Below are 23,727 nucleotides of genomic sequence, written 5' to 3' on the forward strand. Positions count from 1 at the left end.
CATAAGAGTTGGTCACTTTTCGTAACGTAGTAAATGAGATACACTGCACCACAAATCATTTCACGTGGCCAAAACCTTACAAACATTAGAGTTCATCTAATTTCATAATTTAAGAGGGATAAATCTGACGAGAGTTCTAAAAATGCTCTAGTGTCTCGAGCAGATGGTTTAAATCAAAATTATTCTCAAGCCTGCTGGTTGGATTATTTGTGTGACTTATGAGGAGTCATCGTGCTCTAAAAGCCATTTTGGACCCTTTCAAGACACAGTAAGTTGGGACAGGTAAATGCTACAAACAGTCGCCTTGGTAGGAAAATGAAAAAAGAAAAGAAAAAGAAGATGATATTTTGTCACTTTCAAAGCTGTTTAACTTTGTAATTTGCTATGCAATAGATCACAAATATTGATGCTTAATGAATCCAATTTCTCAATTCATGATTTAACTTTGTTACCGGGACCTTGCTCATAATAACATCTTTGTTAACATACCAAGGCCTGGTTCAAATGGTTCAGCTGTGTGCACACCAAATGTGGCTCGTGATAAAATAACAATTCGTCGTATCGTCAGATACGAGACGTATCGACCGATACACGACCCTTTTTCAAGTCTGATACGTGACTCGTATCGGCCAATTTACTATGACTTTGTCAGAGTCCGTTATACCGCGATCGCCACCGATACCGCGATTGTGACCTATACTGCGAACCATTAAACACAGTTGTGGAGAGATTTTTTTCTGTGGCTAAAATAATCAGTAAAGCGATGTTCAATAAAAATATCAAGTATTCCTCAAAAACAATTGGTTGCAGGCACTGCAAGATATAGGAACACTGTATCAGAATCCAACAACATGCATCTATCAAACAACCGGGCACCTCTGGCTAACTCAAAACACATTCCACAAACAAATGAAAGAGAAGGACTCTAAAGCTCTTAATATATAATGGTCGAAAAGAAAAAACCAAAACTGATGCCTCATTCCAACTCGCTTTGCATATTCCGATCTTCATCACCCATAAACAACTCTAAACCAAAAAAGCAAAATCCGCTGTCCATTGCATTGTGTTACTGCTGCTTGCACTCAAGAGGCTGCTCACCCTGCTGACCAACCCCAACCTGGTTTCTTCCGGCCTTCTACAATTTACAACCCAATAAATAATGAGTTCGTGCAGGGGTGTTAATGTCTGTTGTGTGTGTGTGCCCGCGAGAAAGAGAGATTCAGTACCTTCTTCCTGGTCCTGGTTTCATCTTCATCTTCCTTGTCATCATCCTCCTCCTCCTCCTCATCATCATCTTCATCATCTTCTACTTCTTCTTCTTCGTCATCACCACCATCATCAATATCTGCAAAGTCATCTGGAGCAGCCTCTCCGGTAAACCACAACACAGCACGGGGGATAATTTTATCTCGAATAATTGACCTACAAAAAGCATCATAAGGTTAGTAAGAAAAGCCGTGAACAAATAAGAGTGTTCATGTAGTATTCACAGAAATATACAATAACAGCACATAATCTCACATTATATTCAAGTACAAAATAACCAAAATAATGATGGAGAGAATCATCAATGTTAGCAAAACTTGAGGAGAAGATAGCTAAAAAACTATATTTAGCATACCCAATGTCATAATCTTGTTCCATCAGATTTTGAAGGTCTTCAGCCTGTTCAGAAAATAAATCACAATAAAATACAAATTAAGCAACCGATTTAATAATATATTGGACCGTAGCAATGGTGGACAAACAATTTAATTCTTTTACGCTGAAATGTTGGTGGACTTGCAGCATCTTCATCAATAACTTCATCATCTTCAGGGACTTCAGGTGGGCTGAAGAAGTTGAAGAAACTTTCACATTTTTCAGTTCTTGTGATTGGTTTTGCATTCTTTAAACCCTTCTTAGGCTTTTTCTTAAGCAGCTTCTCTGTCAAGCATTTCCCTGGATACCATTCAATCTCCGTCCTACAAAGTACAAGCTAGAGTAACAAAGGAGAAGTGAAGAAAATATGTACAACAGCCATTTCTAATCAACAAACCAAAAAAATAGATATAGTAAGCCAGAAATCAAAGTTACCCTATCACTTTCTCCAGAAGGGGTTCATCTTCGTCAATCATGTGATAAGCCTTAGTCAGAACAGAGTTCTTGAAGTAAGGATTATTGGCAAAGTGAAATTCAAGCCTGAAACCGTTGGGGTCATCTATCCTGCACCACTTGATATCTTTAAGAAACTTGAGAGCTCCTTCATCACGCTCAGTAATCTGACTCCGTATAAAAGATGAAGCCATATATGAACCAGAAATTCATATGTAAGCACAAAATACGACAAAGCAGCACTCTCAATTTGCTAACCTCATGGGATATCACTTCATTAGTCTTCATTGCAGTGAGCCAAAAATCGGGCACTCCTTTCTCTGCATGAACACGTAATACAACTTCTTTTGATAAGTATAAACATATAAAACGATATTTAGGTACCGAGTGTAGCAACCAAATAGCTAGGTCCTAAATTGATGTAAGTATGTACGTTCTGTAGCTTTATCCTCTCCTTGGTCTGTAGCTGCATCATTTGTATTTCCTTCAGCTTCGACAATGCCATTCACAATGTCATATCGCTACAAATTTTCATACATTTAACAAAGTGGACACATGAAGTTAAAAGGCCAAATTTACAATTAAAAATATTTGTGGCAAGTATAAGATACCTTAGTGTAGAGTGGTTGATAAAGTTTTTGATATTTTGCTTCAAGCGCTGCTCTCTCCTCAAAAAATTTCGCTTCTAACTCATCATGTTGGCTCTGTAAATTGAGAAAAGGTTAGAAGGTTCAATTTCAAAATACTATATACAATTCTTTGTGTTCCCTCAGCAAAAATCATACAACAACAATAGGAATAAGCAATAATCAGAAAAGAGAAAAAAAAGCATAACGATATCTCATGCTACAATTGTAAGTTACTTCAAAGTGAAAGACACTAGATAGACAAACTATTTAACACAAAAAAAACAAAAAAATAAAGTTTGCCTCGTCTACCCTTAACCTATAGTCCTATAGGTGAATATGATAGAGGATCCACATTCCACACTGAATTGCTAGCTCCAATAACAATTATTAACATGCGCATTGAGGAACAAAACCTACTTCTAACAGGCCTGAGGTTAAAATTTACAGCATTATACTACATATTAAATGGAAAACTATACAGACAACTGGTAGGAAACAAGCAAAATTGACAAGCCTTAACAAGCTAAAACAAATAATATGTTAATTTAGACTAAGTAGTTATACTTTGAATGTATCTCATCCACAAGTATATTCATGACACAGCATGGCCTGTTACCCCCACACCCTTGTAATTTTCAGATGCCAGTGACAATGAGGAAAAGATCATGCATAAGCAACGTAAGCTATGCCAAACATTTAGGCATTTGATCATTAACATCCCGTACAAACTAGGAAAAAAAACATCCCGAACAACAACTCAGCCAAAGGAAAGAGGCTATGTGGAAGGAAACTATTGTGAAATCTGAAAATAAATGCTGCCATATACATTTCACCCATCCGCCCGTGTTCCGATCCAACCAAATTATTTATATTTAGCCTGCTTGTACAAATCAGTCTCTCAATATCCGTAATATCTATTCATGTTTGCTCAAAATTCATCGTGGTCCATAAACATTAGTGCTTATTTTAACAAAATTGTAATTCCTGATGAACTTCAAGATTTTTTTTTTGTCTTTAAAGTGTGTAGAAACATGCTCCCGTGTGTTATCATAACACAACAAACAAGTTTAGTGTAGCAGTGCACTGTCATAGAACATGCTTCAGCCAAAACCAGTCTCGAATTACAAAAACATAAACCTATTTCTGTTCATATAACCATCAAAATCACAAAAGGCGTAATCTTTTTTTCCCTGTCGAAAATTGGGTTTATCATTTACAGATGGTACATTTTTTGTCAACAGTTGTCACTTGTCATCAACCAAACAACAACATTCAATTAGAACACATGCCTTTAACTGACACTGTGAGGCATATAATGAGAAAACACATTAATATTTATGTGTTACAAAGAAAGTAAGACATCCAAATACCCATTAATGACAAATATAAAAATCTCATCAATCAGCGGGATTACTTTTACTAACATTAAACCAAAAAGAAAAAAAGTGCACAGAGATCGGAGAAAAAGAGGGACTTGGTGGAAGAGACCAATGGGCATGCCTCGGATGGTATGAACCGTCCTTCCCAAAGAGGAGGTCGAGTGCTAGGGACAATATTGTGGGCGTGTGCTCATTTGGTTGAACTTTCAATATATATAGATACATATGTGTATATATGATTTACATAGAAGAGTAATGGAACCTGATTTTGATTTCAGAGAGCTCATTGACCATGTCAGACAATGTGCACAAACAAACACACACACACATATAAGCAAACATTTATATAATTATATAATCATATATTATAAGCTGGAGTTAGAAGAAAGAGCATGCCTGGATCACTCTCAGAACCTCGACGCGCTTCCTGACTCTCGGAGATAGCTCTTCCAGCACTACAGAGTGCTTACCACTAAGATCCTGAACCTTATTCTGCACAAGCCCTCATATTGTGAGCCCCAATCAAACCCTAAACTCGAGAGAAAAACAATATATATGTATATGTACCAAGATACAAAATTGTTAAACAGTATAATAAAGTACTCACTTTGAGATCATTGACAAGGTCTGCTCGATCCTCAGGATTCAGAGCTATGCACATACAAATACCAAAATCATAAGATAATTCTTTCATATCATGACTTGACAACCATATATATATTTATATATGTATGCACAGTGCACACACAAATCACTCCCATACACACATATCAAGGTTTTGTGTATGAGGTTTTTACCGGCGACAGCGCCAGGGAGAGCAGAGCCGAGATCAGACATGACGGTGATTGTTGTTATTCGTGGCAGATTACTGAAAGACAAATCCTATAAGAAACCAAAACCCTAGAAGAAGGGTTTAAGTGTAAGGAAAATGAGAGGGGAAAGAGCGCGCCTCAAGAATCAAGATGTGATATATGCCGTGTTTGGTACCCGTATTATTCTGCTTATATAAACACACTTTTGACATCAACTAACACAGTTTCATTTCTAAATTTCCAATCCATATATTCAAGGTTGTTAATTCTAAACATTAGGCATGGATGAGACCACATATTTAACACAGGACTAATATGCATCATTATATCTGCAAACATGTCTCATCCATGCCTAATATGCATCACTATATAGCAAACATGTCTAATACGTGCATTATAGAATCATCCATGCATATAATTACATCCTTGTTTTGTGATCTTTCAAAACATTAATAAATATTATTAGTGGAAATGATATAATCTCTGTTCTCTAAGAAGAGATTGAAAAATTAATTAATATTACTAGTCAAAATGGTAAAATCTCTCCTCTCCAAATAAGAAGAAGAGCGTTTGAACCATAAAAAAGGCAATATTGTGAATATGCGTATGTTTTGCTTCAACTTTCAAAAAAAAAATATTTTCAACAAGGCAGGCAAGAGCGCTATTCAAATCCTGTACTAAAAGTAAAATAAATAAATAAAATTACAGTGCAATGTGTTCACCAAACTTGTTTTCCTGCAATCAGCGACTATTTTTTAGTTAACCAAAAATTGAGAAAATTCCTCAAATAGTTGCAAGCTGCTATGGATAATTAGTACGAGAATTGCGTAGGTGATTTTCCAAATACAGTGTGTGACAAGAATAATGAAAATGGATACTTTCAAGTAGTTCAAGACAAGCTGCTGCTGTCCCTCAAGATGGTAGGAGTTTTCATAAGTTATGCTACAACAAACCACCCTTCCACGATTCTAGCATATCTAAACTAAACCATCTTGAATCTTGGATCTTCAAAGCTTAAGTTGTATAAAGTTTCACGAGGTTGCATCGTCTTCATCATCATCTCCTTCAGAGTCATTTGGTTGCTCAGCATTGCCTGCCTTCTCTGGTGTCAAATAGCGTCCAGTCATTGGATCAATTGGGCGGGTATCTCGTGGCCCACCTTTGCGTCCCATTGCCAGCATCGGTGGTGGGGGTAGCAACCCTGCTCTGAAAAGAAGGCGCTGAACAGGATCTGACGGCTGGGCACCAACAGATAGCCAATACCTGCAGCATGAGAGAATATCATAGGCGAATTATAACATGGATGTCTTATGCCCAACTAATTCAAACTTCATTACAAGGTTTCAGGAGATCCATTCAGAGAGCCTAACACAACCATAAAATAAATAAATCGCACCAAGAAAACAAATGTTCGAATTTCTTCATCAATCTGACTGAAATATAAAATGTTTGAATACTTGCATAATAATATTATCATTCCTAAAGTGCACTGATCAACTTACATAAAATTTGCATCAATTAGTTTCAATTTCATTACTCTCCCCCTCCTACAAAAAGTCAAAAAAAAGAAGGGGAAACAAACAACTTTTGAAGTGATCAAAGTGGTTTCAAACTCCAGTAACTTTCCACTTCAAAAATTTATTGAAAATTTGGCAGGAATTGGAGATTCAAAACCTTGCGACAGTGGAAACTTGAAAAAAGACTTTTTCAATTGATAGACTTGTTACAAAATAAAACAACCAGTAACGCTGGATAATCAACGTGGCCCAGTCCAAGCACATTCAAACATCCCATAATGCCTGTCATGAATAAGGGATCGCAGAAAATTAGGGACCATGATTACCCACATTTAAAACCGTTATTAACGGCCCTAAGAAAGGCTCTGTATGAATATATAAATAAGCGATCAATGAGAAGAGAAAAACACCAATTTTTATCTGCTCATACTTCTTTTGCCGAGCTTGTTTCAATTCATTCATAGTTCTATCGCTTCGATTTTCATATTTATTCTTTTAAGTGTCCAGGTGTTTTTTGGCACCTACAATATTATTATTTTAAGATTTAATTTTTTTAAAAAAATTAATTAAATATTATTATTTTGTGTAGAAGCAACATCAACCCCCAATTAGAATTCTCTCATTGATGGATTATTTTTAAATTCAAGGGCTTCTGGTAGAGGGCGTTGTTTTCCTCCAGTTTCCAAGGCAGGGTATCAACCACAATGATATTTGAAACAATTTGACAATAGTCTCTGCAGAATGAGTTTCCTGGTAACTGTTATGCACCATATTTACAAGACATGAAAAGAGTGCAGAAGATGCAATAAATAGGGAGCCTCACACATTCATCCTTGTTTGAAGCACAACTCCAGAAGAAAAAAAAAACCCTCTTACGAGCAATGGTCCAAAGGAAACATTGAAGGACCAAACAGCCTTAAGACAAGAGGTGATATCTGGAGTATTTCATCATGATTTGCATATATAACTCCAAAACAGAAAAAGATTTACAGAAGAAACCACGAGGCTGAGAAATATTAGTTCAGAGTCCACACCGTACACATCCACAGAACTCTAAGAAGCAAGATGAACTTGTGAAGCTCTTTCAGTAATTTTAAGCAAAGCAAAGGTTCCAAAGAAGGCCACTTATGGCTAGACAAATGGTTCAGCAGTGGTAGCCGACCTAAAACTGGAAAATCCATATAATTGATTGAAGCGGAAAAAGATTAAAAAGGCAGTGAACATGAAGGTAGGCCACATAAGGTTGGATCAAAGTGATTCCACTCCCAAGATATATATCTCCTAACATTTTAAATCGTGGAATTTAAAAAGTCAATAGCCCTGGGATTTCCACCAAGGACACACCAAGGTATCTAGTGGCAAATGACCTATCTCACACCCAAAACAAGAGATGTCAAATCTACACAATATAAGTCATACAATAATGCTTTCAATCTGATTATATTACCCAAACCAAGCAAAGCCCGAAATAATCAGCCTTAGTTTGTTTAACAAGAAAGGGGAAATTAGAATGGTAAAATCATTTCAACAAGCCTAATCCCGACCACTTAGGTGGGTTACATTTATTTCTTCTCTCCATCAGTACTTCATATACCATCACCTTGTTTAAGATATCACAAGTATGTCATGGCGTCAATCCACCTGTTTTTTAACCTTCTCTTATTCTTTTGGCACCTTCAAATTGGATCCAATCACTCCCATGTAGCAATATATATTAGGTGGTCTATGTTGCACACTGAATAAACAAACTTAGACAATTTTCTCTCACTGTATTTCCAATTGATGCCACTTAATACTTCTAATAGATTCATTTTTTTCTTGTAGTATCACTTATTCATGTCAGCATCCTCATCTCAAACAACTGGGATGATTATGTTGTTTCTAAACTATTCAACACTCTATAACAGACAACACATCTGACTTTATAGTTGTCAAATATGGAGTAATACTTTTCTTCAGTTTGGTAGAAATTATGCGTCACACCCACAACCAACAAGAAGTTTCGTCCATCCTGCTGAAAATGAATAAACCAACTTAGTCGATAATCTTTCACCGTATTTCCAATTGATGCTACTTAATACTTCTAATAAATCCATTTTTTTCATATCTTTTCTTGTAGTATCACTTATTCGTGTCAGCATCCTAATCTCAAACCACTGGTTTTATTACCAGTTTCTAAACTATTCAACACTCTATAACAGACAACACATCTGACTTCAAAGTTTTCTGCTAAAACTTTTCTTCAGTTTGGCAGAAATTATGCGGTCACACCAACAACCCAGAATTTTCATCCATCGTGCCCTGATTCATGGGTAATGCACTCTTAATTTATCCCATCATTATCGATAATTGATTCAAAATATTACAAATCATTATTCTTAGGCATTTCTTGGCAACCTTCTTTCACTATAACATCAAATATACTTCTAAATTTGCTAAGACTGCACCTCTATATATTCAACGTTAGTGTTAATTAAGCTAAAGCCTTTAACATTCTTCACCTCCTTCCTCTCTCTAAAGGTTTCACTTGCCAAACCGCCATTTGGAAAGAGGCTAAAAACCATTCAACCCTTCTTTTTACTATTCCTATTTCCACCAATCTCCATTAGCACTATAATTAATAATTTTATGAGAAATCCTACCTCGTTAATTCCCCTCATCTTTACCAACAAACATACTGGGCATAAAATTCTTTTTCTCCTGCAACAGTAAAATTTTACTTATCAATATTAAAATACAAAATAAAAAATCCGTTTATCCTAATGTCAGTGATATTTATTTTTAACTTATTAAAAGGGGGCAAAAAAAAGTTCCTCTTTCTCCTACCATTTGCACAATGGACAGAAGAACATTGAATATTTGGTACAATGTTTTGGGAAAGGTGCATGTACTTGTTTAAGATTAACTAAATAATGAAATTTGAGTAGCTAATAGAAGTTGTAGACAACAATCAAAACACTCTCTCCAACATTTCACTAACAATTTATGAAAATGAATCCTGAAGCTGGAAAAAGAATAATTAAGCCACTTACTTCACTCTGTCAAAATTAAGACCCATTCGCTTACCACCATCCTGACCTGTATAAACCAAACACATTGAAAACCAATTAGCACTTCGGATATGATGACCTCCTGTTGAGTAATTTCTACAAGTTCATTTCTTTACTTACACTTCCTCAGCAAACTAAGCAAATCATAGAAAAGGAATTGAGAACAAACTCAAAAAAAAGGGGGAGAAATCGCATTCTTTAGAATGTTAAATCCGATGTTAGCAAAACTAAATAACCTAAGTGACCCAATTCAACACTTCCTCTGGGGAGAAATTGAAACCCCTCGAACAATTCGCAACCAAATTTTGTTCTCTTAGATTTTCTCGGCAACCAAATGGCAGAGATAGAGTAAGAAATTACCTGGTAACGGGTTGTAATAACCCAAGACTTCCAAGTGCTTGCCATCTCTAGGAGATCTGCTATCGGCGGCCATAACTCGATAGAAAGGCCTGTTCTTGCATCCGAACCTTGATAATCTGATCCTCACCACCATTTTTTAAACTTCGCTTCAAACTTCTCGACACTAAACTCGAAACACTGCTGGGTGAATATAGACCATCGTTTTCGAATACGGAGTGTGAAATGTGTGATTTTGTAGAACAGAAACCCTAAACCAATAAATCATCCTTTTATCGCACCAAAAAAAAGAGAGGCATAGGGTAAAATTATAATTTTATTTTTCCGAAATTAATTAAAAACTTTTTTATACAGTAAAATTCAGTGATATGATGCATATTTATTGACCTCTTGATACACAATCAAGTTTAATATTATGCAATTTGTACCCATCAATTCTAATTAATTATGGGTGGACTTGGGTTAAGGTGTTAATAAATAATATCTAATCCGAATTTAAATTATAATATTATTTATATATATATTAATTTTAAATATATTATATATAATATTTAAATAAATTAGACTTTAATTGAATAATGAGTTAAAAATTGAATTAGAATTAAAATAAAATTCAACATTTTATATATGAGGTTGGGCTCAAACTTTACAACCCTAAGTTTATAAGATGAAATATTAATTGAGTTGGCCTGCTTATGTGATGTCAGCAAAACTCACTTCTAAGTTCTAACCATGACTCAAGCCCATGAAACAAAGTCTGCTCTTCAAGACTTCCAACTCTTTGCTGTCTCTTTTTATTGCTTTAATGCTCTGTCCTACTACGGAGTAGCATTTATTTCAAATGTCTTTGATTTAACAATGATACAATGATATATATATATATATATACACACACACACTGTACACTTGCCATAGTTTCAAAATAAATTTATAATTTTGTGCTCTCTGATCCATTAGAAACAAAATTTCTCTTTATCTATCCATCTCTTAAATTTATATTCACTGGACCATTTAATTGAGTTATTGAAAGAAGCATTTCGATTAGAAATCTATATAAAAACTGACCCTTTATTATTTAATCCCAACATTTTTGGATTAATCGGGATTACACTCGTAATGGCTAATCATCTTTGCATAGAAATCTATTTGTATTTTTCTTACAATAGAATAAATGACATTTTTTTTCTTTCTCAAGTTAAAATTTTATAACAGGCTTGTTAGTGGATTAGATTAACTTTAATAGAATTGACAAGTTTATCATGCTCTAGTCAGTGATATCTCATATGTCTTATGAAATGAAAATAAGATTTCATGTTTCTATAGAATAAAGAGACAAATAAGTATATGATTTTCTTACTAAGAAAAAAAAAAAATTTACAAGTTTAGCTCCAAATTACAAAATGACTTAAAATATTTTTCATTACAATTTTTTCTGTTGTTTTTGGAGACTAACTTTATCATATCTACTTTGACCTTTATTATTTTAAATGATCAATTTCATCATTGTAATGTAATGTTCATCAAATAATGTGGTGAAATTAATGAATGACATTATTTTGATAAATAGGTGAGGTGGCATTTTTTTTTTTTTTTTTTTTTTGGGTGTATTGTTAAATTTTGTGAGACACTATCAAAGAAAATTTAAGGCCATGATTTAGTTAGTCAAACCCTTGGTGGCACCTTCTAATTGGTAACTGAATGACGAAGAAGATTTGATGCTCCGTTTTGGTGCATAGTGCCAAATAAATGCAGGCTATTCATAGCTCCAACAAAGGGCACAAAAGGGCTCCTATTATCCTAATTCCTTCTGGTTAACACGTTGCATGCATGCAAATGAAATGGTTGCTTATCCAATCCTAATTATTCCCTCCTCTCCACATGCATCTACAAAACTATATATATATATATATATATATATATTATGTATACATATATATATATATATTATGTATACCGTTTCGATTACGCAAGTTCAACAACTCTCAAATTTAAAGGCTGAGATTATGCTGCGGTGACTGTAACTGCACTTAACATTTTGTATATTTCAAAATAACATAAATTGTGTAAAGTGTGTCACATTGTAATGGGATGTATGGCGGTAGTTAATTGGAAAATGATTTACACGCTATTTGCATGCTATCAATAGAATGTTAGTACCAATGGCTTATTAGTCCAATTGTATAACTTCTAAACCTTTAAAGGAGAGGTGGGTTCGAGCCCACACCTGGGCGGTGTGTGTAAGTACTTAATTTAAAAAATAAAAAAAGAAGAAGAATATTAGTGGTAAATAAGGGTTCTGATTTCACCAAGTAATAAGTGGTGGGCCAATTCCAGCTACTCCACACACGGTGCAATATTCTTTTTGAGCTACGAGACTGATCAATAACTGGTGTTCCTAAAACACTCAGTCCCTCGTCAACCACTTAATTATGGAAGCAAAAACAATAAAACAGGAGCTGGAAATTGTGATCGTTGATGATAACACTGATGTTGGTGGTGGTGGCAGCGGCTATGGCAACCGCAATAACGGCGGTGGTGGAGGAGGATGTCTTGCTGAGAAAAACAAGGCGATGAAAATTGAAGTAGACATTAACGGTGGAGTTGGAAGCAGTGGTGCCGGAGGAGGAGGTGGGGGCAACGACAATGGCGGTCATTTATCAAGGTGTTTGCCTCCTCCCTTCTTGAGAAAGACCTTTGACATTGTGCAGAACCCAGAAACAGACTCCATCATATCATGGAGTGCCGATCTTAGGAGCTTCATTGTTTGGGACTCTATCAAGTTCGCTAGAGATATTATTCCCAAACATTTCAGGCACGACAACTTCCATAGCTTCATTGTTTCCCTCAACGCCTACGTGAGTATCCATTTTGCAAATCACTTTGCCCATACTAAAATATTATATTTTTCATAGGTTTTTATGTTATGAATTAGAGGTATGATTGAATTATGCTTCAGTTTTGTTCTCTCTCATTTTTTTGGGAGCTTTACCTATTGAATTTGAGGTTTATTGTATATGTATAGGTTTGGTTAGAGGAGCCCTTTTATTTTATTTTATTTTATTTTTGGGTTTGTCTTTGGAATAAACTAGAATCAAACATTAGCTGGGTTTCGTTCAGTTCTATGATTTTGGACACTTTTATATATATATATATATTATCGTTCATAGCTGTTTGATTTCATTCTTCAAATTCTCAAACCATAATAGAATCGTGATCAACAATCCTTTAATTTTTAGAACATAAACCAATCCAAATTGTATAGTTTTGATTCCGTCTGATTTACTTTACATTTTCTAAGGATTTCTTGTGCACCCCTACTTTTAAGTGGTGTGTGTATTCAAGAGGTTTGTTTTTTCTTCTCCTCACAAAAAACACACCAACACATACTTGCATTTACGAGACTAAAACTGTCGACCAATTTGTAGTTTATTCTAGTGAATGTGAGGATTACTGTATCTGGGGCTTTTTTTGTACTTGCTCATGTGGTAGGGTTTATTATGGTTAAACTCTTTTAGGGTTTCAGAAAGATCCATCCGGACCGTTGGGAATTTGCAAATGAAGAGTTTCAAGGAGGGAAAAGGCATTTGCTGAACAACATCAAAAGGAGAAGGAAACCTCCTCAAAGATCACCTTGTGCCGATCCGGCGACTTACAAATTAGAGTTGCAGCTAGAAAAACTGAGGAATGATCAGAAGAAAATGCAAATAGAACTTCTGAGGCTGAAACGGCGACAAGAGGATATACAGAACGAACTGACTGACGTAGAAAAACGCTTGCAAAGTACTACACATTCAAAACAAAGATTGGTCACGTTTTTAGCCAAAGTATTTAACCCAACCAACCTTCAGCAATTCATTCTGCAGCTGAGGCAGAATAGAGAACTGGCAGGTGGTGAAATCTCAAAGAAACGGAAATTTATCGCACTATCAAGCAACGAATGCCCAGTGGAGGCTGCGGACACCACAAGCCAAAATGTCAATTGCAGTAGCCAGAAAGAGGAGGAACTGGCAACTCTTCAATCCGATATTCAGACCTCAGTTTCTCCACTAAAAGATGATCAATCAGGCAGTCCTAATCATGACAAAAAGGATCATGAAGTTTTCGGAACAAGTACCTTAGAATTCAATTCCGAGGATTTCATACCTTGGGAGAAACTGATGTTGGAAGATTTGATTTTCGAGAATGAAGCAGAAGAAGAGCTGGGACAGCATCACTCCAAGTTTGTCCTTGAATTGGAGGATTTGATCAAGCAGCAAGCTGAGTTGGGCGGGTATGTGAATGAGCTGGTGGAGCAAGCAGGTTGTCTCTAATGTGTTTAAATCCACTGCTCACTGCTGTGATATTCTTGCACATTCTTCCATTTAAACATACTACACTCAGTTATATATGCAAATCACACACACACACATATATACATATACCAAGTTATATATACCATATTTGATGCTAGAAATCATATTTAGAAGACTCTTTTTCTATGGCAGGGAAGAGAAGATGTGTAGAAGAAGGTGCTGATGGATCCAACAGATAGGCATTTCGTTTCTTTCAGAAAACGGTCCTTCAATGGTCTTCGCAACAACTTTTAAGCCGTAATGTTGCCAATGTTTATGCTTACAATATTTTATTTTACCCTTTTCTTCTACTTCAGTCATAGTAGGATTTGCTCTGTTATTATGTTCAAATACTGTTCCCTCAGAAGTTATTACATAGTTTGTTCTTACAACGGTACTTTTTATATGTATAACAGTTTATAATTGTATTCTAGGTCTTTGAGATGATTATTTGGTTAAAATTCTATACATTTCAGAATATATAGTTCTTTTTATGCTTGGTCAATTAATATGACAGTGGTACCAAAGCTTGGAAAGTTGGATTTACAGCTCCTACCGTGTTTACCACTGCCCTAACAGTTTGTATTTTTTGAGTAATGGTGTATTAAGAAAATTATCTAAACCACCTTATAATGAAATTTTTTTTTAAAGAATTAAAATAGGTGACAACGTAATTATCAACGCTACCACTCCTTTAACAGGGGCATTGCTTTAAATTCTACACACCTTGCTCCATCAATATGAAAGTTTTGGCAACAGAGTTCTTAGATTGTGCATACACAGGTAACCAAATATTATACACCTAGTTAAGCGAATTCTTGGGAATGAGATCGGTTTTTCTATGTTCCCCGACCATCTGACACAGAATAATCTCATGTATCCTTTCTTTAATAAGTTTGTGAAGCTAAATGTTCTCAAACATTCACCATAAGGTATTTAGATAAAAAAAACATTCACTATAAGGTTCAAAGCAAGTTTATCTGTCCATTTGTTATTGGCTCGCACCATGCCTTCCACAAATCAAATGCTGCTATTTTCACGCAGAGGTTTTAGATTGAATTATGTTGCCTAATAGAAGTAAAGACGCAAGTGTAATGAAATCAGGACATATACTAACAAAGGACATAGCTCAGAGAATGTTTTTATTTATAAAAAAAAAATGGCAGATTAAAAAATCTTGACCTCTAGTTGACCAAAATCAATGTAAGAATTCTCTTAATTCCAAGACTAGAACACTAATTTCTCTTTAAAATTCTTCAAATAGGTTGTAAAATCACCCAGATTACATACCGGTAACTTTTGTTTGTTGGTGAAATACAGATCATCATTCATTTAAATCAAGAATACGCAACTACGCACCTTAGAGGCTGTTACATAATGCCGGCTCCACCTACGAAGGGGCAGGGTGCTGGGATGGTTAGACTGCAGAGGTACCAACTCATTCGTGAACCTGCATTGTCAACCTCATTAACCCAGAAAAAGCAAATAATTTAGCATCCTGCATTGTCAACCTCATTAACCCAGATAAAGCAAATAATTTAGCACCAATGCTAGCAGAGAAAAACAAATACCGAGTAATCAAAATCATCATTAGAATACAACAGAAGATACCAATCCTCTCCATCCTATAAATTAGCTGGAAAATCAAATTATACCACAAAACTTGATTACAAAAGGCTGAATCAAAAAATAAGAAAAATGGAACTATATGATGCAATCAGTCATGTCCATATGAACTTGAATATGAACATGGAACTATATGATACAACAAGAAGATGCTTTTCTGCACCTCTCATTCACAAGTTATCTATTTCTTCAAGGTAAGATTACCATTTGGCATTCCCACTCTTAGGGTTGTCGAAGAGGATGAAGATGGTATGTTAGACTTATCATATTCCTCTTTGTCCTCACTAAATGCCTTACTTAGAACTTCTTGCAGTTCCATGTATCTCTGCTTCTTCAGTTGCCGCTCCTCTGAAGTGTCCTTACCCAGGTAGGCTAGCTCTGATAAGTCATCAGCATCCATGATCTTATTGAGTATTGCTGAACAGCGAGGGAAGAAGCGTTTCCCAAGTTCCACTTCTCATGCAAAAGTAGATAACAACACATTTTATTCTCAAATGTCAAATTGAAAATTGTTGACTTAACAGTATTCCAATTTCTGATCATAGAAAATAGAAATCATATCATGTAATCTTAGAGATCCAATACTTAATACAAAGTAAACGATCCTGCTAAAGAATGATCATGATGAAAGGGTGGTGGTGATAAAAATAATAATAAATAAATAAATAATGAGAGAAAGATGACCACAAATTCACAATTATTTTTGAGATTTATTTTCAAAACCAGCTACCAGTTATAAGTTAAGAGTGCACTTTCATGTGGGAAGTAAAACAAAAAGATTCAACATGCATGTGGGTTACACATCATTACCAGTCTTAGAGAGTGCCTTTAGCCTACTTAGATGCTCCTCTTTCATCTTGAAAGGTGCCTCATTCAAATCGACTGTCGTCCTCGGGGAATCAGCTAAATTTTTAGAGTTGATGCCAGCTAATGGAAACTCAGAAGTGCCATCTACTTGAGCAATATCCATTGCAACCCTGGCTTCCATAGGGAACAAAAGTTTCGCCAGTCCAACTGATAAGGTCATCAAATTAGTTAATCACCATCATTATAAACTAGTAAAAGAATTAGTGTTGGATTGAACCAGAAGTGAATATTAGAGAATTTATTTATCATGAAACTAAAGAGATTATACTAGTCAAGGGATGAAACCACTGCCTGGTTCTAGAAACTATTTATCCTCCTGATCCCATGATAATGAAAAATAGCACCTGTTCCTAACTTCCTATAATCCTATTAGCATGTTTAATTTTTCCTCAAATTTCCTCTTGTAGCTCTAATTTATTTTAGAAAAATCTCCGACTCTGAGAAAAGAAAAGATTGGGTGATGTGTGTGTGTGTGGGCGCGTGTATCAGTATATATGTATTTGTGTTTCTGTCTGTATATATAATTGTTGAAGTATTTAAATATTAAAGTTACACCACCAACAGGCCTGTGGCCTAGCGGTACAAGGCCCCTACTTCCCAAAAGGAGGTTAGGGGCTCGAACCTCAGTAGAGGCAGTGTGTGTGAGTACCAACTAGAAAAAATATATATATATTAAAGTTACACCCTCTCCAACAACTTAAGCTTTTGGAGGAGAAGGTTTTTAACATGGTATCAAAGCCAAAGGTCTCAAGTTTAAACCTCACCCCCTAATTAAAAAAATTGAAAAACACGTCTTGGACCAAAAGAAAGCCACACATGAAGGGGCGTGTTGAAGGATTTAAATATTAAAGTTACACCCTCTCTAAAAATCACTCTAAAACAAAGCACATTCTACATTGGACCTTCCCCCACATTGCTATGTTTGGGAGCACTGAACTGGTGCTCCCAAACGCAACAAAAGGACAATTTTCAACTGAACAGTTGAAGCTGCAACTGTAAAAATCAAGATCACAAAAATATTATATATTTAAGCGAATAAAGTGAAGTGACAAGCATGAAGCTCCTTATGACAGAAAGATTAGAATAATCTAAAAGGGGAAGATCAAACGAAAATATTTAGGAATAAACAAGGTATGTGAACCTAAATAAGCCAGAGTATGCATAATAAAGAAAGGGAATATGTTTAGCATTTGAAAGGTAGAGTTATTTGGTTTCAATTGGATCACACACCTCTGTTTTCAAGGTACAACAACTGCATACGCAGAGCATCCCCTGCCATAGCAAGAGAAAGAGAAGCTTCTCCTAGTAGCGGATCTCTTCTTTCAGCTTGTTCCAAAATCTCTATACACAACCGATCCTTGGGGGAAGCTTTTCCTTCCTCGGTCGACTTATGGTAATCAACAGCTCTGGTGAGGCTCTTTGAGATTTGAAGTGCTTTTCTTCCATCTGATGTGAGATCAGATGGTTGGGCTCCCTTTGTTAGAAGGGATACTATAATCTTAGGTTCTTTTCGCATGGCAGCAACATGCAGCACCGTGTAGCCCCTAGGATTTCTGCAGTTAACATCAGCTATTGCAAGATCAAGAAGCTCTGTTGTGGTCTTTGCATCACAATATGCCACAGCATAATGGAGTGCATATGCATCTTCTAGAGAACTATGTCCCTCTTTCAGAAGCATTCTAACTAATTCAACATCATCAGAGTCCAGAGCCCGATGTATTCTTTTAACGTGCTTATCAGGAAAACCATTCTTCGCAGACTCATGCAAGCCAAGTTCCACTCGTGAATCCACAATTTGTTTTACAATATGCTGCGGCAGTGATTTCTCAAGAGTTACCATGTCAACATTGGATTTGACAATATTTTCAATGCACCTTGCAATCAATCTCTCACAAAATTTTCCACACATATTTGCAACAGATAGAACCACCAAAATGTCATCTGCTGCAACCTTGTCAAGAATGTCTAGTAAATTCCTCTGCAAGGAAACATGAGAGTTAACCAAATATTCTGAGAAGAAAACTGTGGCGATGCAAGAACTGAAACGGAGTTTGATTTCCCATAAGCCATATTTGGACACAATAAATATTAATGTGCTAAACTTTCCATGTACTGGTTTTTTGTTCCCATTCCTCACAGTTACAATAACGGTTTCTTTATCTATGTGAAAATTAATTATCACTTTACAATCAATACAAGGTAATTAACCTTAGAAAACACTGGTATATTGTTATGCATATATGCTACTCAAAAGGAATTTTTTTTTTTCTTTTCTCAAAGACAAGTATTTATAGTCATGGTTATATCTCCAACAAATCATGGCAAATAGGACTCCAGCACAGATAGTTTGGACAATTGGACTATCAATCAATTTCTAGGGGGAGGATCCAAAGTTGATGATAAGAAACTCCAATAGAAGGAGCTTCTTGTTTCATGCACACATGCGCGACATCTTTGAAAAAATAATAATCCTGTCTAGAAGCATATGAAAAGTATCAAGATAAGAAGTCATAGGGATTTCTCATGAACTAAACATTAGAGACCAGTACTGCTCAACGTTGTAATGCTATAATTCATTTTATTGCATGCCTTAACTTGATTGACTTCAAAACTTTAGGACAAATCAAGCTCCAAGTCCAAGGTATATGTATCTTCAAAAGGTGCCTCTTGTTGATGCTAATCTAAAAAGAAGATGAATAACATAGTAGCAGCGTGGAAGTTAAATAAGCTCTAGCTTATTTTCTTCCGAACCTTCCCTCAACTCAAACTGACTAAAAAGGCGACACTTTCATCTTGGACATAGATTTTAATTGGATCTACTTTAATACTTCAGGGCTAATTAGAAATGAAATATTCAGAATGACATGTTCTCCTTTCCTCATCCATACCATCACAAAAGGAAAAAATTACTTAAGCAGGCTCATCATTTCTAAAGTTACTCCACCAAATAAAATTGACGGTCACAACTTTTCTTTTTTTCTTAAAAGAATCACAGTAAGGAATCTCTTTATCTTATTATATAAATGACAATTATAGCACATCAGCATCTCTCCGATCTTAAAGATGTATCACATACCAAAATACCAAAAACCACTTCAAAACAAGCAGAAGAGAAAGTTCATAAAGTCATAATGCACCTTTTAACTCAAAGGGATGTAAAATCCTCCAACATTAAGATAATATTATGGAGATAGATATTATCCAAAATAATTTTAAAGAGAATTTAAAACAAATTTAAGGGTGAATAAAGATATACAAGTTAAGAAGGATGAATTGTCAGCCTACGATTCTTCAAGTTGGCCATTGATCAAATAGTTTAGGCACAATTTCCAACATTCAGGATAGTTGTGAATAATTTGTGACACTAATTAACAGTACAAATCAGGTGCCCTTCAATTGATTAGAAGATTGTAACACTTCGATAACTTTTTCCCAATGGCTGGACATGAAAATTTATGCACTTCTCTAGCATATAAGCATACCTAATTACTGTTCCATTGCATTGTAAATGTACTTTATCTGCGTTTGACAACATATACCAATGCAATTTTTTTAAAGTACACATTAATTTTTATTAAACAATGCCTAAACTCAATGAATAGATCATTCTGCTTATTTCTCTAGCATCATTTATTGCAAATAAACTGTCTTTAATTATCTTAATTCAATCCCATGAGATCATGCTTATAAATTCCTACAATGATTAAGCAGTAATTACATAAAACATAGACCATGAAATGAAGAACAGTGTTTAATCAAAATTCAGTTAAGTTAGTGAAACAGAGCTTTACCTGATATACAGAAACCAAATCAGATATCTCAAAAGCGAAAGATGCATAGAGCACTTCCACCATAAAGTCCACCGCCGGCCGACAAGCGACGTGCGAACACTCCTCAAGGACACAAGCACAAACATCTTTCGGGCAAGGCCTCATCTTTCCACTGTACAAATATGCCAGAACAGTGATTAACGAATCGAAGCTAACTTCGAAGTTTTTCGTCAACTCTTTCAATTCTAACTTCACATCTCTCTCTTTACCGCAGAACACGTTCTTGAAAAAAGGACTTCTCGACGACAAAATGCACCGGTGGACTGAGACTTCGCGACCGCCGGAGACGACTATTTTTGCATCCGCGAAGAAATCGAAGTTCGGCGACGATTCGAAGATCGACTCGAGGTTCTCAGAGAGGCGTTTCAAGGCTGATGTATCTGGAGCAGAGGAGAGAGATTCAGTGTTGGCGACGCAACATATGCTGCTGCTCCCACTGATTATGTCGTTTGAATCTGAGAAAACTGTCCGAGTATCCATAACAGATACTCCTATTTAGAGTGAGAAAGTCCGGTATGTATAGATAGAGAGAGAGAGAGTGGAGGGAGGCTATGTAAGAAAAAGGGACATTGATTTGAAGGAACTTTCACTGTAGTTAAGAAAATGCAATGGAATTTCAGTGAATAAAATAAAGCCATGGATGTGTTGCTAAAGGACGGAGATATTCAATTGCGCGTAAGAAGAAGTCAGAAGAGAGAGAGAGTTTGGAGGAGAGAGAGAGAGACGGGGATGCGGACTGACCAGCTGAAGAAATGGGGGCGAGTCTGACTACTGAAGCGGAGGAACTGTTACGATACTTTGGGTTGTAATTATGAAGTAATAATCCCGGATTTGCGACCGTACATCACAGGACCTTGTGATTTGAAAATAGATAACTGAAAATTAGTCGAATTTGTCTTAAGCCTAACTAAATATATATTGCGCTTTTAAATTGCAGTATTAATTTAAATGGTGTTTGTATTGTGAGATTGATATACGTATTATATATATATATATATATATATATATATATATATATATATATATTATCAAATTGTAATATTATAATATAATTAAATTAAGGATTCAATACTATTTTTAATCCTAATTTTTTTAAAAAGTATTTTATTTTATTTTTTCTTTATCATAGTTGCACCATTTATTTAATGCTATTGCATTATAAATTTTATAGTAATTGCATAGTGTTGCATTGTCAAAAAATAAATAAAAGCAAACTGCACAAATTTGTATTGGAAATAATTTGAGTTTCTAAAATATACTATTATAAATGCATGTGTGACAGTGTGTATATACTTTGTATACATCACTATGAAAATTGTTGAGAAAATGAGGAAAAACTATTTTTTAAAATATAAGACCTTCAAGTTCAATAATGAATATTAAATTTATTATTCGATAGGACTTAATGGTCTAATATTTTTAAAATATAAGACTTCTTAATAATTTTTCCAAAATTATTTTATCAATAGTTTGACACACTAATTGAAGGTTGATGCGCGGTATGAGCTTTCTTTTTCTTTTAAACCTCCAATATCATCCCCTTTGTATTTTTAATACTGTACACTTTATTTTTATTTTTTTAAACACATATTGTATAGTTTATTCGTAGTACACTTAAACCATGTTAAAACAATATTACAAGTATGATTTTGGAAAACGCCTTTCTAGCCCAAACAGTAAGATTACTCATTATTTTCAGGAGTTTGATTTCGAGGCTTCTCACCCCTAACATTCTAGCCCTGAAAAAAAAAAAAAAAACCCTATGCCCAGAACACAAAAGAAATAATTTTTCTTCTCTCTTCCGACAAGTATTTTAAATTAATTTTAGGGTTAAAATCATAAAGCCACACTGCTTTTAAAATTTGATTTTAAAACTCTAATCTGTTTCAGAAAATTCTTACGCTTTAAAAAAGTGATCACATTCCCCAATATTTATATTGGACCCGTTAACTATGAAATGACACATTTAACCTTACTATTTAATGTTAAATTAAAAATAAAAATTATTTTTAAAAATTACAAAAATACCTTTTAAAATTACAAAAATTATGTTTTAAATAGAAAGAGGTGAGAGTTTTTGAGAGAGGTGGCATAATTTTTGTAATTTTAAGGGTGTTTTTGTAATTTTTAAAAATTATTTTTAGTTTTTAATTTAACATAAAATAGTAAGGTTAAATTTGTCATTTCATAACCGGATTAACGAGTCATATTGGTGCAATGTGATCACTCTTTAAAAGTATAGGGATTTTCTGAAACAGGTTGGAGTTTTATGATCAGAATTTGAAAGTTGGGGGGTTTTTATGATTTTAACCCTTAATTTTAAATTTTAGTTAAAAATTAAATAGGGTTAAGTGAAAAAAAAAAAAAAAACAAAAAACAAAAATCCCTCGCTATATAAAAAAGGTGCAAAAAACATACTTATTAAAAAATTAAAAAAAAATGCATATAACTCCCTATATTATCTTTCTTTTGAGCAAATTGCCCATATTGAATAAATCTGTTGAAAAATAATAATTCGTGATGTCATTTTTTTTTTTTTTAATCCAAAAGTACCATATTTGTTTAACAATAATGCCCCTATCAATTTTGTATATATTTTAAATAGTGAATGAGTTTGTTCGGATGTACTTGAATACCTATTAATGGAAAAAAATTTCTCTCTAATTTTTTTTGTCTAAAATATCTCTATGTTGCCTTTAGCGTTGCCAAAAAAACATCTTTTTTATTTGGTTTGTCAAGTGAGATTGTGGTACATCATTTTTAAATTTTTAAATTTTTTAAAATATTATTTATTTCAATATATATATATATATATAGAAATATAATCTTTCTTGCAAATATTCTTAAATTTATAATTCTATAATTTCTATATACTTTCTTTCCATTCCTAGAACTCTCATTCTATAAGAAATATACAATATCTCTCTCTAAAAAATTTTTTCCTCTCTAAAATTTCCCATTGTCGTTGATAGTACCTCTTTCTAAAATAGAGCACCAGGAATCAGCAAGTCCCAAAATTTTTTATAATATTAGCAGAGACCCGGGAAGTCGTTACTTGACTAACTCCAAAAAATCAACATGCCAATTCCAATATCTTGAAAAAGATTAAGAGAAAAATTAAGAACGAGTTACAAATTTTCGGTATAAATAGATAAAATTCATAAAAAAAGAGATGTATGAAAAATAGATAGAGAAGGATACCCGGGAAGTCGTTACTTAACCTGCTCCAAAAAAT

The 23,727-nt window shown here is 34.6% G+C and overlaps 4 protein-coding genes across 4 annotated transcripts; 1 reads left to right on the forward strand and 3 right to left on the reverse strand.

The window, feature by feature from the left end:
* Positions 1 to 749: 749 nt before the first annotated feature.
* LOC132275936 (nucleosome assembly protein 1;2-like) lies at positions 750 to 5,569 on the reverse strand. Its single transcript, XM_059777147.1, has 11 exons — positions 4,900 to 5,569; positions 4,710 to 4,753; positions 4,499 to 4,594; positions 2,706 to 2,798; positions 2,528 to 2,615; positions 2,353 to 2,414; positions 2,077 to 2,261; positions 1,787 to 1,964; positions 1,622 to 1,665; positions 1,227 to 1,422; positions 750 to 1,135 (listed from the first exon to the last, which is right to left on the reverse strand). The coding sequence occupies exons 1-11, from the start codon at positions 4,937 to 4,939 to the stop codon at positions 1,067 to 1,069; spliced, it is 1,095 nt and encodes a 364-aa protein (XP_059633130.1). The 5' UTR covers positions 4,940 to 5,569; the 3' UTR covers positions 750 to 1,066.
* A 133-nt stretch (positions 5,570 to 5,702) lies between these two features.
* LOC132275935 (small ribosomal subunit protein bS16m/bS16c-like) lies at positions 5,703 to 10,094 on the reverse strand. The gene is made up of 3 exons (XM_059777146.1): positions 9,842 to 10,094; positions 9,464 to 9,509; positions 5,703 to 6,177 (listed from the first exon to the last, which is right to left on the reverse strand). The coding sequence occupies exons 1-3, from the start codon at positions 9,972 to 9,974 to the stop codon at positions 5,946 to 5,948; spliced, it is 411 nt and encodes a 136-aa protein (XP_059633129.1). The 5' UTR covers positions 9,975 to 10,094; the 3' UTR covers positions 5,703 to 5,945.
* Positions 10,095 to 12,186: 2,092 nt separating this feature from the next.
* LOC132275938 (heat shock factor protein HSF30-like) lies at positions 12,187 to 14,674 on the forward strand. The gene is made up of 3 exons (XM_059777149.1): positions 12,187 to 12,693; positions 13,354 to 14,137; positions 14,323 to 14,674. Exons 1-3 carry the CDS (start codon positions 12,268 to 12,270, stop codon positions 14,367 to 14,369), a joined length of 1,257 nt encoding a protein of 418 aa, XP_059633132.1. The 5' UTR covers positions 12,187 to 12,267; the 3' UTR covers positions 14,370 to 14,674.
* A 1,063-nt stretch (positions 14,675 to 15,737) lies between these two features.
* On the reverse strand, positions 15,738 to 21,282 carry LOC132275937 (BTB/POZ domain and ankyrin repeat-containing protein NPR1-like). Its single transcript, XM_059777148.1, has 4 exons — positions 20,454 to 21,282; positions 17,893 to 18,640; positions 16,606 to 16,809; positions 15,738 to 16,248 (listed from the first exon to the last, which is right to left on the reverse strand). The coding sequence occupies exons 1-4, from the start codon at positions 20,970 to 20,972 to the stop codon at positions 15,977 to 15,979; spliced, it is 1,743 nt and encodes a 580-aa protein (XP_059633131.1). The 5' UTR covers positions 20,973 to 21,282; the 3' UTR covers positions 15,738 to 15,976.
* Between the last annotated feature and the right edge of the window lie 2,445 nt (positions 21,283 to 23,727).

This window comes from Cornus florida, unplaced genomic scaffold (assembly GCF_030987335.1).
Source record: "Cornus florida cultivar Cherokee Brave unplaced genomic scaffold, ASM3098733v1 CherokeeBrave_3.0.0_Hap2_Chr10, whole genome shotgun sequence".
In the NCBI taxonomy this organism is placed as follows: domain Eukaryota; kingdom Viridiplantae; phylum Streptophyta; class Magnoliopsida; order Cornales; family Cornaceae; genus Cornus; species Cornus florida.